The 14,997-nt window shown below is 39.2% G+C and overlaps 1 protein-coding gene across 50 annotated transcripts in view; it reads left to right on the top strand.

Moving 5' to 3' along the window:
- DTNA (dystrobrevin alpha) overlaps window positions 1-14,997 on the top strand; it is a 221,610-nt gene that overhangs the window by 117,204 nt on the left and 89,409 nt on the right. For all 50 annotated transcript variants that reach the window (XM_086888961.1, XM_086889057.1, XM_086888945.1 and 47 more), the window contains 2 exons: window positions 8,078-8,145; window positions 13,923-14,003. In XM_086888961.1, coding sequence (XP_086745087.1) covers window positions 8,079-8,145; window positions 13,923-14,003 — 148 coding nt within the window. In that variant the 5' untranslated portion in view covers window position 8,078. The remainder of the gene's footprint in view (window positions 1-8,077; window positions 8,146-13,922; window positions 14,004-14,997) is intronic.

Below are 14,997 nucleotides of genomic sequence, written 5' to 3'. Positions count from 1 at the left end.
AAAAAGCTTAAATACATCTTGGTTGTCAGTTGTATTATGGAAAACTTCCTAGCTGTTAAGATTTTTTTTTCAACTTCTCTCAGTCAGTGACTATTGCATTAATTTTTTGGGTGCCAAAAGTTTTCATCAGGTAAGTAGCAGTTCTATTAACTATTTTGTTTGACTACTCACAGTACTTAGTTTTAGTGAGATTTTCCTAGTACATGTGAAGGATCTCAATAATTTCAACTGCCTAGGAATGCATTTTCTCCTGCAGCTAGCATTTGGTTTATTTAGATGGTTTTGTAATTGTGAGGACATGAAAGTACCTACTGTCCTACAGCAAATAATCATCAAATCTGTATTTACAAAAACGGACAACTTGTATTATTAAAATTGGCAGAAGCCAAGAAATGCATCCTAACATAATTGTATCACTGATAGCTTACTCTCAAATGAATTTGTGTTTAATTATGGCAGCACAAGAAGAACTGAAAGATCCCTTTGACTAAATAGGAGTTTAATTATATTTGAAATCCTGCAACCTCCTTTTTGCCTCTGCAATGGCAAATAGAAAGAGGACCAGACTACCAATGTATCAGATTATCAATTAAATGCTTCTTGTGATAAGGTCCTTATAATTTTTTGTCCACTGATTTTCATTACAGTTTTCTCTGTGAATTATGCTGTCTCTAACCAACTGAAAGAAGTAGAACTGCATATCTGAGTGTTCAAAGGTCATCCATTCTTTATTGTTCTTGGCTTTCAGAAAAATAGTTTTAAAAAAACATATTTTGAAGGAAAAGCTACAATGTCAGTGAAAAGCAGCTCCAAAATGAGTTAATGGAAAAACTCCATAAAAATATTCATATATCAGACAAATCAGATTTGGTATTGGTATATCATAAGCTTTAGCGTCTGAGTTCTGGGGGCTTCTTCTTTTTCTGGAATGTGTTTTGAGTAACAAAAAAGAAATTACTATTAGTGGAGGTTATTTCCAGCTACCCCTTTGTTGAACTAAGGCTCTGAAGGGTCGTATATATAAGGAAATTGACATCTTCTTTATTGTTTTAAAATATTTAATAAAATTTAGACAAAATACAAACTCTTAATTGCATTTTAATAGAACTTTGAAATGATGCATTTAAATCTATAGCAGTTAGCTGGAACCAACCCCTAATGTTTATGAGAAGTGATACCAGTGAAGCCCTGGAGAAAAGATTTTTGGAGATGACCTAAAGTATTTTATTGGATAATCTTTTGCTCTTAAAAGATGAAAACTATTTGAAGATTAAAAATATTTGAAGCACTGCACATTAGTTTTCTTTCCATATTTCATCCAGTAGTTTCTTGTAGTATCAAGAAGACCGATTCAAAAAGAGCATGGCTAGAAAAATTTATCTAAGCAATGCCTGTAAGACAGTTTTTAAAGTTTCACATGTATATTTTAAGCGTCAAGTAGTCATTTTCTTAAATGTCTTTCATGTCTGGACTAGTAAGATTCTTTAAGAGAAGTTCATATTTTCATATTTTCATATTTTCTGTCTCAGAATTATGCTGCTTTTTTTTTTTTTTTTTGTTAATCCCTTTACACTTGTTTTGCAGACCTGAGAGATAAGGTTTGCATAGCATTCGAACTTCCTTGAAGACTGTGCATTATGGAAATGAGTTGCAGTGGGTGCCTTATTAAGCATTTTTGAGTCTCCCACTAAGGATACAAAACTCCCAAAAGGGGAGCTGATGAAAAGTATGTTGGAAAATTCTTTCTTAAAAACAAAAACACATTTCACTGAAGGAATAAATCAAGACAGAATTTCAGTTTCTTTGGTGGTATTAAAATTGAAAAAAACGACAAAAATGAGAAGAGTCAGACTTGCTGAGGCTCATGTTGGAGATGAACTTAGTAGCAGCTTTTGTTTTCTTTCTTCACTGTAAAAATCTCATCTAGATAGAATACAAGCACACTTTGTAAGCTCAATGCAATTATATCTAGCCTCAGGAAAGAGCATTGACCAATTTTATTACAGTGCCAATGATTAGTCCTGGAATGTAAAGCTGAGAGAGGCCTATTAGGGACTTGCTTCATTAGAACATGTGGAACAAGACATTCATAAGGCACCAATAAATCCATTAAGGGGAAGAGGGCTCTGAAATAGCCCTTCAGGATTTTTATTATTATCTACAAGCATTGCTGAGGTTGGTGATGTCAGAAATACGGTTTTAGCCAGCACTCACTGTCCCTTTTAACTCACTGTTCTCCAGTCCAAGTTTGAAATAAGCAGCCATAACTGTTGCAGTTAGCAGAGCAGAATCTGCCTAACACGGCTGAATTTTGAAAGAAACAGGAGAAAATAAAAGATCAGTGGAAAATCTCATCTCTCACATTGCCACGAATCCTGCATGAACAGAATCCTAGATGTTGACTACAGCTTTTAAGTTCCTCATAAAGTCACTGTTAGACCCTAGCAGGCTCTTTCATTTTCATAATTCTCAATTTCTGATGCTGGTAAATCCTGAAAAGAAACAGCAGTTTGTTATGTATGGAAAGCATTTAGATAAAACTGTACGAAGCAATGGCAGACAAGAAGCCTCTGCTTCTGAAAAATGGTACTGCTGTCTGCTCAAAGCTGGGTTTAAATATTGACCACCTGCATAGAAAATAGCATCAGATTTGTCAACAGCATAAAAAGTAGCCACTGAGAAACCAGACATTTCTCTGCATCTTAATGCTTCTAATTCCCAGAGATACCATCCAGATACCATACTAGAGAATTTCCATTGTTTCATGGAAAAATAACTTCTATATCAGGAGTTTGGGATTTGCTTATTAGGAAAATACAGACTGCTCAGGTAAAGGATGTTTGATCCTGATTGATACTTTCTACCAAGTACTGGTACTCTTTCCAAAAGTGATTTTGGGATACATACTGTTGGGTTTACCAGTCTTGTGGTGCAAAACTTGCAGCTGGTTGGGTCCCAAAATGCTCCCGAGTTTCAGGGCACCAGCACGCCAGCTGGACTAGACTGGGGCAGAGAGACGTGTTTCCTATGCACCTGCTTCAACAGAAAAGCAACTTTTATCCAGCCTGAAAGACTGTCAGAAGTGTCACTGTACAGGATTGGGAGCCTCTTTTTTCAAACACCCGGCTGCATCACAACCATCACGTGGAACTTGAATACATTTGTCATGCCAGAATTAATCAATTTCAGTGGGCAGTTTTCCTCACTGGCGTGTATCCTGCCTCCCTGGGGCACTTCATCTGTCACAGAAAAATGGGATGGGGATTTGTGGAAGTGCTAGTGGGGCTACTGGTCAGACCCATCAAACTGTGTGTGCACATGTCAGGTCAGGAATTTTTCGGTCTCCTGGGACGTGTGTGGGGCTTTCCAGAGGGGAGTGCCTTCTCCAGGCATGCAGGCAACTGCTTCTTTTGATGGTGTGGGGATTTAGCCCCAGCTGTTAACAAAGTCACATGCAATTCTTGCTTATTCCACCATCAGCCCCACCCACAGTGGTAGGTAGAATCAGGGTAAAAAAAGTGAAACTCGTGAATTGAGATACAAACAATAATTGAAGCAAAGCAAAATATTACTATAATACTAGTACTAATAATACTACTACTAATAATAATAGTGAAACCAAGAGAGGTGGTAATAATGAGACACAGAGAGAGATACAACCCAAGGTAAGTAAGTGATACCCGAAGCAGTGGGTCACCACCCACTGACTGAAGCCCAGCCCATCTCTGAGCAGCGATTGGCACTTCCTGGGCAATTGTCTCCAGTTTATGTAGTGGGCAAGATGCTCTGTGGTATGGAATATCCCTTTGGCCAGTTTGGGTCAGCCATGCTCCTTCCAGTCATTTGTGCACCTGCTCACTGGGAGCAGAGCCTGGGAAACTGAAAAGTCTTTGACTTAGGGTAAGCACTACTTAGCAACAACTAAAATATCATTGTGTTATCAACATATTTTCAGAGTGAAACCAAAACACAGCACTGTACCAGCTACTAGGAATAAAATTAACTCTATTCCAGCCTAAACCAGGACAGATTGATTTTTTGGAGCTAATGATTTAAATGTTGCATGCATTCCTTTTATCATTCACAGACATAGCTCAAGAAATGGAAATGTAATGGAAATACACTATTTATGAAAAGAATGACATATAGTAGGGGTTACTAAAATATATTATTTACCCTATAAATACTGAAACAAAAAAAAAAAAACACTTGTTGTGAGAGAGATTATTGCAGTGCTCATAATCCAAACAGCACAACAGGAAGGGAAAGATAAATGAGGGATTTAGTTCTCACCTTATCCATATTATATTATATTCCACCCACATTTTATAAACCAGAAAAGTATATTAAAAAATAGATCAATTATGCTTCTACTACATGATAAGCATGAAGATGAAATTGTAGTCAAAATAATTCCAGTCAAACTATATTCTTCATTTATTTATTCATTTCTTTCTAGCACTACTAATGTCATAAAAGTTTTTAGCTTGAAACATGGGTAAAAACATTCACAGTATCTTTTTCAGAGGCTGGAAACCTCACGCTTGGAAGGATTTCTGCTTTGGAATGTCTGTAATATACTGAAGCCTTAATACCATTCTAATTGGTACCTTACTAATTAGCTTGTGACTAGAATTTTAATTAGATGCACAATAGGTGTTCTTCTTACCTGCAGTGGAGGAGCTATTTCCTGGGAAGAAAAGTGAAGGGAAAAAGATAGTGAAAGGAATTCATAGAAGACAAATATAATCTAATCCCTACTATGAGAAATGTATACGTTAATTAATATTTTTCAAAATTATGTCTCTGGAAATGTATTCTGTTTTGTAAAGCACATTACAGTTTGCTTTGTGATTTGCTTTTCTCCTGTGTAGAACAAATTGTACTTTTTTTTCTGTGACATGACGTGCTGTGAGCAAACTGAGAAATACTGTAACAGGACTGTAGTTAATTAGCTGGGGGCCAACCCCAAGGACTGAGGTGAACACATCATGGGCTCAAGGCAGGAGTCTGTAATCTGAGTTGAAGAGTAGAGCTGTGTACCTGTGAGCTGGGTCACGGGGAACAAGGCTGAAAAGGGAGATGCCAGCACCATTATCTAATGGCATTAGTTGAGCCTGGGCTGTAGCACACTCTGGAGTTAAAAATGTATGTGAAAAGCTTGGAAGATGCAGCTGAGTGAATTCCTGTCAATGGCAACTCAGAAGTACCAATATTCTGATAGATGAGCATCATCTGTCACTTTTCTTCTATCAGAGAAGAGGAATAGAATATATTTGTCTGAAAATACTGCCACCACTAATGGTCTCATTAGCTTACTGGCATATACCCTGTTACAGAGAATTTTAGGATTGTCATTTGGGGTGAAGGCTCTTTTAAAATCTGAAAAATACCTAGTGCAAGAAGAGCCCTAAAAACATAAATATGAAGTTCCTTCCTTCTCCAAGGAAACTGAGTTATGTGTTTATAAATATATAGTTATTTGTCAGGCCTGGTAATCCCCATAAACCCCAGCAGTGAAAAGGGTGATTCAATTTCAGAAGATAATGGGACATTCTGAAAAATGATGATCAGGTCCAGGGAACGCTTTTATATGAGCAGATATAAACAGTAAAAGTAAAGGGAGGATGAACTTCAGAAAATTAAAAACCATTTAAAGAATTATCATTATTATAATATAAAAGGACACTTCTAGAACTGGCTTTCTGAAGGAAGTGGGAAACATACTTTGATATATATGATTTGAAATATATTTTTTGTTACTTCATTTTGACTGGCAAAATTCTGCATGGTGGATAAGGTCACAGGTGAGCCACATTCCTTGCTGTGCAAGATATTTAAAAGCAATAGCTAAGGAATATTTTTCTCCAGGTGGCAGTATGAGGCAAATGAGAATAAAGTTGCACCCCTTATGTTTTCAGTAAAATTTGTAGCAATCACTCTGAGACCAGTAATTACTTCACAAATGTTAGAGAACATTGGTGGAATGAAAACAGCAAATTATTAACAGGGGAAACATCTGTAAAATTTAAGTGTCAGTTGTGTCAAGAAGTGGAAGATGATGTCAGCCATGTGCCAAAATCAAATTAACCCAATCTCAGTCAAATAACACAAGCAGTATGTGGTTTGAATACAAGTTGCACATTTTTTGTGGAATAATGCTGAATATAGGAGAAGTCATGAAAAGACAGGTGGCCTATAACCAACTCTACAAGCAATAAATATTAATCAAAAATTGTGTTTGCTCTGAAGTATTCACTCAACTGCCCTGCCTAGTAAAAGTTGTTATCTTTTCAAAGGGCTTTATTAACCCACCTGTCCTATGAGATCTGGTCATTTCCCATGGCAAATTTGTCTCCTACTATGAGTCTCATTAAAAACAGAAAGGAGTGGGGAACTCAAGCCATGGTTAGTGGAACTATATTGCCTTTAATCTTTTACGGTCAGAGATTTAAGGCTGATTCATGTAAAAAATCTATTACTTCTTGTTGTCTGATTAAGATGCTGTTTGGGCCTGGCATATCTTGAGGTATCTCATTTTGCAGGGAGGTTTGAATCTTCCCCGACACCTCCAAGCTAGCAAGACACCAGCAACCTCAGATGAGAGGCTGAGTGACCACTTAGGTGATGCCCTATGCTGAGAGCTGTTATCTCTGCAGAAAGGGAGGATATGTTAGCTCAGACTTAATGCCATGCCACACACATTCCTATCACTCCCAGACAAATGAAAGCGTGCTTGAATATGAGGAGAACTTGAATATCCCTGCAAAGAGGTTGCATCCATACCCTTTGTCCACTTCCTAGTGGGACTGCTGCTCACATCACAAAATGTTGACCACGGATAGCACTTTAACAGAGTCTTTATCAGTACTCTGAGAATTGAATAGGCTATTTGGAAAAGGCAATTATAATGTACCACCACTTCATTTGAACAGTGCATTTTGAAAGGAAAAAAAAAGCCCCACACAACAAAACACCTCTTATGTGGTTGCCTTTCTGTCTGTGGGAAGTAAAAGGAAGCTGGTTTTCTATCTTGAGTTCTTTGGTGATGGTAGGCTTCAGCATCCAGTACTGCTATCCTTCTTGTTGTATACATATGGATGTTCACTATGGGAAACAGTGCAATATTTTTGATTGCAGGCTTCTATAGAACATCTCCTTTATAGTCTAGGTAATGTGATGTTATTTTACACAGTCTAGTTGACATAAGGATGTAGATTAAAATGCAGGTCAGAAGTTCTAACCAGACTTGGCAGGCAGGAAAGGATATTGGTTCGACTGGGTAATTACCCATAGGAAGTGGTGATGCTGACACTACTTTTAATTTTTTGAGTGCTGCTAAAGATGTTTATCTTCACTCTGAAAGCTTTAGTCTTTTATGGTTTGAATGCTGGCTGTGAAAAGCTGTCACTTTTTTCTCTGCTCTATCCAGCAGTAGTGCTCCTCAAAATAGTAAAAAGATTTTTTAATCTGAAAACAGAAGGAAAATATACTCTTACTTCTGAGACTTTTTGTGAAACTCATTTAATCAGAGATATACTGTCCTGAATTTGAATGAATATTGGGAGAGTGTTTGCTTGGGTAAATAACATGTATTATGTTATGGAGTAGAGATTTAATTGCTGTTTTTGTTTTGTTGGGTTTTTTTGTCTCCTCCACATAGAATTGGCTAGAACATAGTTTTAGAGTCTATAAAATAATATCTGAATCTTTTATGATTTTTTCTTTCTTACATAATTTAAACTGAGGATTCCTTATTTAAGAAAGCCTAAAATGAATTTCAGAGCTTGTGTTATGTAAGCCAGTTAGTTACATCAAGCAGAAAAACTGAACACTGCCTTTGGGAGAGAGGGGAGGGGGGGGAACAAATGCTTGAAAGCAGAGTCCAGAGAATGGAGGACAGTTTAGGGACCAGGTTCTATACAAACCACGCCACAGAGAGGTTGGCAAAAGGCATCAGATACACGTGGAGCACCAGTCAACCACAAAGGTTCTTTGGGATCAATTTTGGATGCTTATGTACGTATGTTCAGTCTGGGAATAATACTTAATGTTTTCATATGATTTTGTCTTCCAGAATGATTGAAGATTGTGGGAAAAGAGGAAATACCATGGCAGAAAGAAGGCAGCTGTTTGCAGAAATGCGTAAGTACTTCCTGGAAATGTTTTGCTGTGATAGACCAAGCCAGTTACTATGCAATGTCAGTAAAATTTACGCGGGCTTTCCACCTCAAATCTCCATTGCACAAATGAGCAACATGAGACCAAAACTGCATGAAAATGGGCTGATTTGGCCAAAGCAGGAGAGAGGGGTTTTCTACATCAGATTTTTTGATTGAATTATTTTAATCAGTAGTTTCTTAAGACAAAGATGATGGAATACACGGGTTGCAATGAAGAGGGATAAAGGTCACCAAAAGCTACATCTTTCTTTGGAGGTACCTGTAGTGAGTTTACCCCAGCCAACTATCAAATTCCCACACACTTGCTTAATCCCTAACCAGCCCCAGCAGAATGGGAGAGAACATAGGGAGAGCAAAAACAAGCAAACTCATTGCTTGAGATTGACTTGATTAGGTTGCAGGAAAAGAGGGGAAAAATTACAACAGAAACCAAGAGCCTGTGATGCAAAGGTGGCTGTTCCCCTCTTCCCGAAAGCAGACTGATGCCCAGCTAGTCATGGAACAGTGACTTTTTTGCCTTGGAAGACAAAACTCCCCACCCCCCTCTTTCCCCACCCCAGTTTTGTTGCTGAGCATGACACTATGTGGTGTGGACTAAACTTTTGGCCAGGTGGGGCCATCTGTCCTTGCAATGTCTCCTCCCAGCCCCCTGCCCATCCCTAGACAGCCCTGGGAGGGGACAGAGTAGGAAACAAAAAAGCCTGAGTGCTGTGCAAGCACTCTTCAGCAACAGCTGAAGCAGCGGTGTGTTATCAACACTTTTTTAGCCACAGATCTAAAACACAGCATCATGCAGACTGCTGTGGAGAAAGTTAACTGCATCTCAGCCAGACACACTACAGGGACTCATGTGCTTCCTACCCCACTTCAGTGTAATTTTTATAGTCCCTAAGGAAATTCTGTGCTCTGTGCATGATAGTGTGTCAGGGATTACCATACCAATAATGTTCCTGCGCTTCTGACAGTCATCTCTAATTTCTCTTACAACCAATTAGCTGTTTCTCCAGGAAATTCTGTTACATGTCAAGTTTGAGGCTGTCACCCCATTACTAGATTTACCCGAGTTTTGTGTGTAATTATTAAGCTTCCTGTTGTTTGTCCCCTGCCATGTAGCAAACAATGACAGAGCATCTCCCTGATCTTTGGTGGGAGCCTAAGATGGGCATTAATGGGACTGGAGTTACTGTGCATAATGAAAGGCCAAGTGTGTGCTGGTGAATTCAGTGTACTCAGGACTGTTCCTGGCTGTTCAGGACAGCCCTACATCTGATCTCTCCAAATGACTTCCCACTCAGATGGCCTATCAAGAAGTGTCTTGGCCCATTCCACAGTGTCCACTAGCTCTGTTGTGTCCTGTAATTGTTTTAGTAGCACATGGCACTTGCTGTTGTAACTCATGAATATTTCTCACTGATCTTTTCTCTCTGGTGCCCAGTGACAGGACCTGATGAAATGGAATGAAGCTGTGTCATGGGAGGTATAGGTTAGATATTAAAAAAGGTTCTTCACCCAGATGGTGGTTGGGCACTGGAACAGGCTCCCCAGGGAAGTGGTCACAGCACCAAGCCTGAGAGAGCTGAAAAAGCATTTGGACAATGTTGGGCACATGGTGTGATTTTTGGGAGTATCCTATGCAGAGCCAAGAGTTGGACTCAGTGATTCTTATGGGTCCCTTCCAACACAGGATATATTGTGATTCAGTTGTCTCTTGCGTACATCATCTTGGACCCGTGGAAGGAGGTGGTGTACTTTGGCCAGAATCAGAAAATATATTCACCCATTATCAAAACATACTGTAGTTTTAATTAGAATTACAGAGGGGCCTTGATTTTTTTATCAGCTAAAGTCAGTGGCATAGGTACCATTACATTCAATTAGTTTGAAACACTCCTAAAATATTTAGGACTTTGCTGTGAGGGTTTATGGTTTGTTAACACAGTTTTGAAGGCTGTTTTGATGTCAGATTGTTTTGGAAGAGTTAAGGAGGTGTTGGGAAAACCAACAGTTGGAGGCAGAGGAGGGACTATTTTCCCATAGTGTACACCAGTAGTTGCAGTCTACTATATTCTTCTTTCACATTTTACTATTTTGGCATATTTACTTCAGTTGAATTTATCTCACATGTTCCCTTTTCTGTTTGCCTGCCTCTGTTCCTCCACCTACTACATACGTACACAGAGAACTGGATGCTCCAACTAGGTAAAAGGAGGGGAAAATATTAAGTCTTTGTGGAAAAACTAAATGTATTTTAGCCATATTCATAAAACACTGGACTTTGCATTATGAAAGCCCCTCAGATACCTCTGTGTGTGGAAGTTGTGCTTCACTGAAATGGAAGTTCATCCTGGCATCGCATTCAGCTGCCCCTGGCTGTGTGCAAGCCCACACGTCTAACAAAAACCATGTGCTCCTGACACCCTACATATTGTGGGCCATGTGAAGCTTCTTAACATTCTGATAGGCATAATCCTTTGGTAATAGGTAATCACCACGATCTGCCTATATCAGAGGAAGAAAATTCATGATATAAAGGCTTTTGCCAGTGGTTTTGGTTCTTGGGACCTACATCTGCAAGTCTGTGATTAAAATTACACAATAATTTACAAAGTGGGTCATGTTCCAGACTACACAAGATAGCAAAGAGAACAAAAAAAAAAAAATTAACTTTTCAAGCCTTTTTAAGTGGGATGTTTGTCCTGAAGAAGGAATAGAAGGATTTGATTCTGACTTTAAATTTGGACCACTGTGATTTTCCTTGTATTTTGAGAGGTCCAGTTCAACCTTTTTTTGTTTCCTTTCCTTCAGAAGAGGCATCCTTCTAGTTCCAAATTACAAACTTCTGTGAATTAATATCATCATTGTTATCACCTTCCTTAGAGTCCTGTGGTTAAAACTTGTCTTATAACTCAAAATGCTCTGTTGGACATCAAGCCACTAAGTCTTAGTGTTACCATAGTCTGACCTGACATGCCCAGGTACATCCACACTGATGAAGAGTTCAAAATGAACATCATTGTTGGCACACATTATCCAGCAGGGAAACAGCAGCCCAAGTTGCAGTGTGTCCCTTTGTTATTTTTGCAGACTGCAAACAGTGTTATATGACATGAGCATATTCAAAGGAAACAGAGTGAGTCACTTCCAGCAGACAGAAGGAAGGAGAGGCCACTGGCAATCAGGGAATTACAAGTTCACTGTCTTACTTGCCATGCCCAGTCCTGCACATCTTTCCACTTGTTTTTTAGGACTCTCCATCATGTAAGTGATGGCGCTTTTCTACAGAAGTTATTTGACAAATAGATCTCTGACTGTGGCAAAATGTGAATCATGACAAAATTAAATTATCTGTTCCAGAGTCTTACCAGCAACACCTACTCCCCAAATAATACTAAAATAATACCATCCACTCTGTGTGAAAATAGTAAAAAAACATTGCCTACAAATTTGTTTATTTAGGATTATTACTGCAACTTCACAAGTTCAATGAGCCAGACTCTCACTTTGCTTTCAGTCTTTAAATCTTGTTAAAAGGCTGAAGTTTTACAAAAGAGCACTGGAGTTTATTGGTAGCTTTTGCTAAAGTTAAGAGGGGAAAAGTTACATTCATTTAGTTACATTCATTTTACTCATTTTTCCTGTTAAAAAGGAAAAGCTTAGTGTTGTGAGCTTTATCTTCCCTTTCACCTGTAAAGAAATTTTTCAAAAGCTGTCAGTGAGATACCAATGGAGAAGGAAATAACCTGTGTGATTTGAACAGTAGATGATATGATGGAAAAAACTACAAAAATACTTCCCGTACCTGATGTTAAGTAGTCAGAGGTAGTTTATCCCAGGAGCAGATGGTGTAACTGATAAAAGGAAGTAGCTGAGAGCCCTGGGAGGACAGCATGGGAGAATTTGGTCAGGAAAAGAGCAGAATCTGGGGAGGGTAGAGAGTATCATTCTCATTTTCATTCCATAGGCCAGAGCACATTGGTAAAATTTGGGTCCAAAGGATAATACTGTTTAAGAAAGTGTGGGTGAACGATGCTGCCACAGGCAGAATGGAAGCTTCAGGCAAGATTTATCAGGGAAGGAAGCCCTCCAGTTGAGTCACAAGGTGCAGAAAGGACCCCACTCATTCTGGAAGAGAGTAGCCTGAGTAGAGCTCAATCCAATCCTAGTCCCAGACTTGGTAAAGAGTTTATTTCTTAAGGGTTATATAGATGTAACTGATACTCTATATGACTTCATCATGCAAGATTTAGGATAGCAAACCAAATATATTTATAGGAATAAAATAAATATTTATTTAATGATAATGATTAAACTAAAATATTTTAATCAAAATTATTTACCAGATAGTAATTTATAACTAATTATATTGGGCACTATTTATTAAATAAATTATTTCAAAGGTAGCTTAATAATTATTAAGTAGAGATTGGTGTTACTCACCCATATCAACACTGTGGGCAAATCTCTTCCACTTGGCCTCAAGGAATAACCGTGAGGGGCGTTCTTACCCAAGGGAGGAATTGCCACATACATATGCAGAAGGAGTGTGTTAGAACTCCCTGCCATTAAAAAATGGAACTGAGCTTTTATAGTATAAAGTGATTGGCTGTCAGTCAAATGTTTCTAGGCTACCTGTGCCAGCTCAGCAGCTTTAGATAAGTTATCAGTACTATCACTTGTTGCTTCCTTTGTCAGGAACTTTGTGTGCCACATCCTCACCAGTGCTGATTTCTGTCAGGCAGGACTGTTTTTCATGTCCCCAGAAGGTTTAGCTTTTTGATTGTAGAGTCAGGGTGGTCTCAGTATTCCTGAACACCTAAAGCAGCATGATCCACCTTCCCCACCCATCACTGATAACTTATGCAAATGGGAGAAAATTAGAGATGTTTTACCCCCAGTTAGAGTATCCTGCTACAGATGCTGACGTGGCCATATGTTCAGCAGTCCAGCTGAGAAATCTTAAAGCATTTAGAACACTTGTATAGAAGCAGGGCTGTATTCCCTCCTCTTACATCCTGACTGTACCTTGTTTGGATCAGTTTGTTGGACGCTGTGCCAGGCTTTGCCCCCATACTGGCCCCTGTGTACTGTCCTTGTTTATGAGGTAGCTGCCACTTAGTTTGCTCCCATCTCTTGGACAGCTGCTTTGGAAATTACCAGATCTTTACATTGCAGCATCCGGGGGTGCTTTGCGTGGAGCGTAGAGCTGACCCTCTGAGGTCTCCACTGCAGAGAACATACATCCACAAAATGGAGAAAGGCCTCACACACTTTGTCATTGCCCCCTTCTGCAGGTTGCCATAAGTCTTTAGGTTACAGTACAGTATATTTTCTGGTTCGGTTTGCTGGCAGTACCTTGCTCTGGTGTGGCATGTCAGCTAAAGATATTTGTTACGAGCTTTTTTTGCTAAATATTAAAATTCAAGTGAGGTTTTTCTCTGCTGTTGGAGCCTGGCCAGTGTGTCTTTTAGCCTGCAGCTTGACCAGATTGTTCTTCAAAGTGACAGACACAGTGGGCTGACTATTCCTTGCCTTCCTTTATAAAATTCTTTTAACGCTGTAGCTCCTGACGTTCCCCTTGTTACTCCTCACTCCTCTCTACTCTCTCTGCAAAGGAGAGAGCCTTGAAAATTGTTAAACGGAGGCAGCTTGTGTATCCTCTTTGTTCTCTGGCTTCCCTGCTAGCAAAGATACACACAGGTCATATTCCATACAAATGTCACTGTTATTCTCTTCCACTAGGGGCTCAGGATCTGGATCGCATCCGTTTGTCCACCTACCGAACAGCATGCAAGCTTAGATTTGTTCAGAAGAAATGCAACTGTAAGTATGCCAGCACTTCTTTCACCTGCCATTGTTACAAACTTTCCACTGCACTCCCTGGCCTGTCCTTCTTACCACTGACAAACCAGGACTGTGTGATCTGGCATTCCAAAGAACACTAATCAGACTGCCTGGGCAGACATCAAATATTAACCTGTTTTTATAATGAACTTGCCTCAAATATGCCAGTGATTCAGTCACAGAAGGGTGGGTCAGGATACAGGCCACAACTTTGATTAATAAGTCTGTTAACTGCATTCTCCAGTGTTCTTGTGTGAAATGGCATTTGTGAGTTTCACCAGGGCCCTACAAATTAAATGCTTTTATAGCAGCTCTGTGAGAAAAAATGCTGCTTCCAGTCCTCTTCTGTTTAGGGTGCAGCAAAGTGCAATGTCTGTCAGACATTTCCAGGAGACCACCTAGACGCAGCTCTTCTGACAGAGTGAACCTGCTTGTAGTCTCTTTGTATCTGTCTTACTCCCTCTAGGTTTTATTGGGAAATTTCCCACTTGATTAGTGACATTTTTTAACTTCTCTTCTGAGATTTAGTCTTTTTCCTTTTATGGCTGCATTTTCTATTGGCAGAGTCATGTGCTGTGAGCTTTAAAGGGGAAATACATATAAAATCTGTAATGAAGTGTATCCTTTCTTCTCCATCCAAAATGGTATGCAGATACTTAGAAGAGCACGTTGGGGTATATGTGCTTTACTAGATCTTTCCACACCAACCTAAAAAAGTAACCTAACCAAGGGCACTCTTCTCAGCAATAGCAGTAGGGAGAGAACCAACACAGAGAAAACAAGTGAGTTTTAGTCCTCCCATATAGACTAGAATGACAACCTGGCTATGCTACATACAGTGGTAAGTATGTTAAAAAATGCTCACTGTAGATAGAAATTTACTGCCCTGTTAAGTCCCTAGTTTTGGGTTTACGTCTGTCTGTGTTACAGAAATGTTTAGCTAATGCTGTCCATACATACTGGAGAGGCCAAG

The sequence above is a fragment of the Cyanistes caeruleus genome, chromosome 1 (genome assembly GCF_971803275.1).
Source record: "Cyanistes caeruleus chromosome 1, bCyaCae1.hap1.1, whole genome shotgun sequence".
Taxonomy (NCBI): Eukaryota; Metazoa; Chordata; class Aves; order Passeriformes; family Paridae; genus Cyanistes; species Cyanistes caeruleus.
Note: the sequence above shows the minus strand (reverse complement) of the source record. Positions and strands in the feature narration are given on the sequence as shown.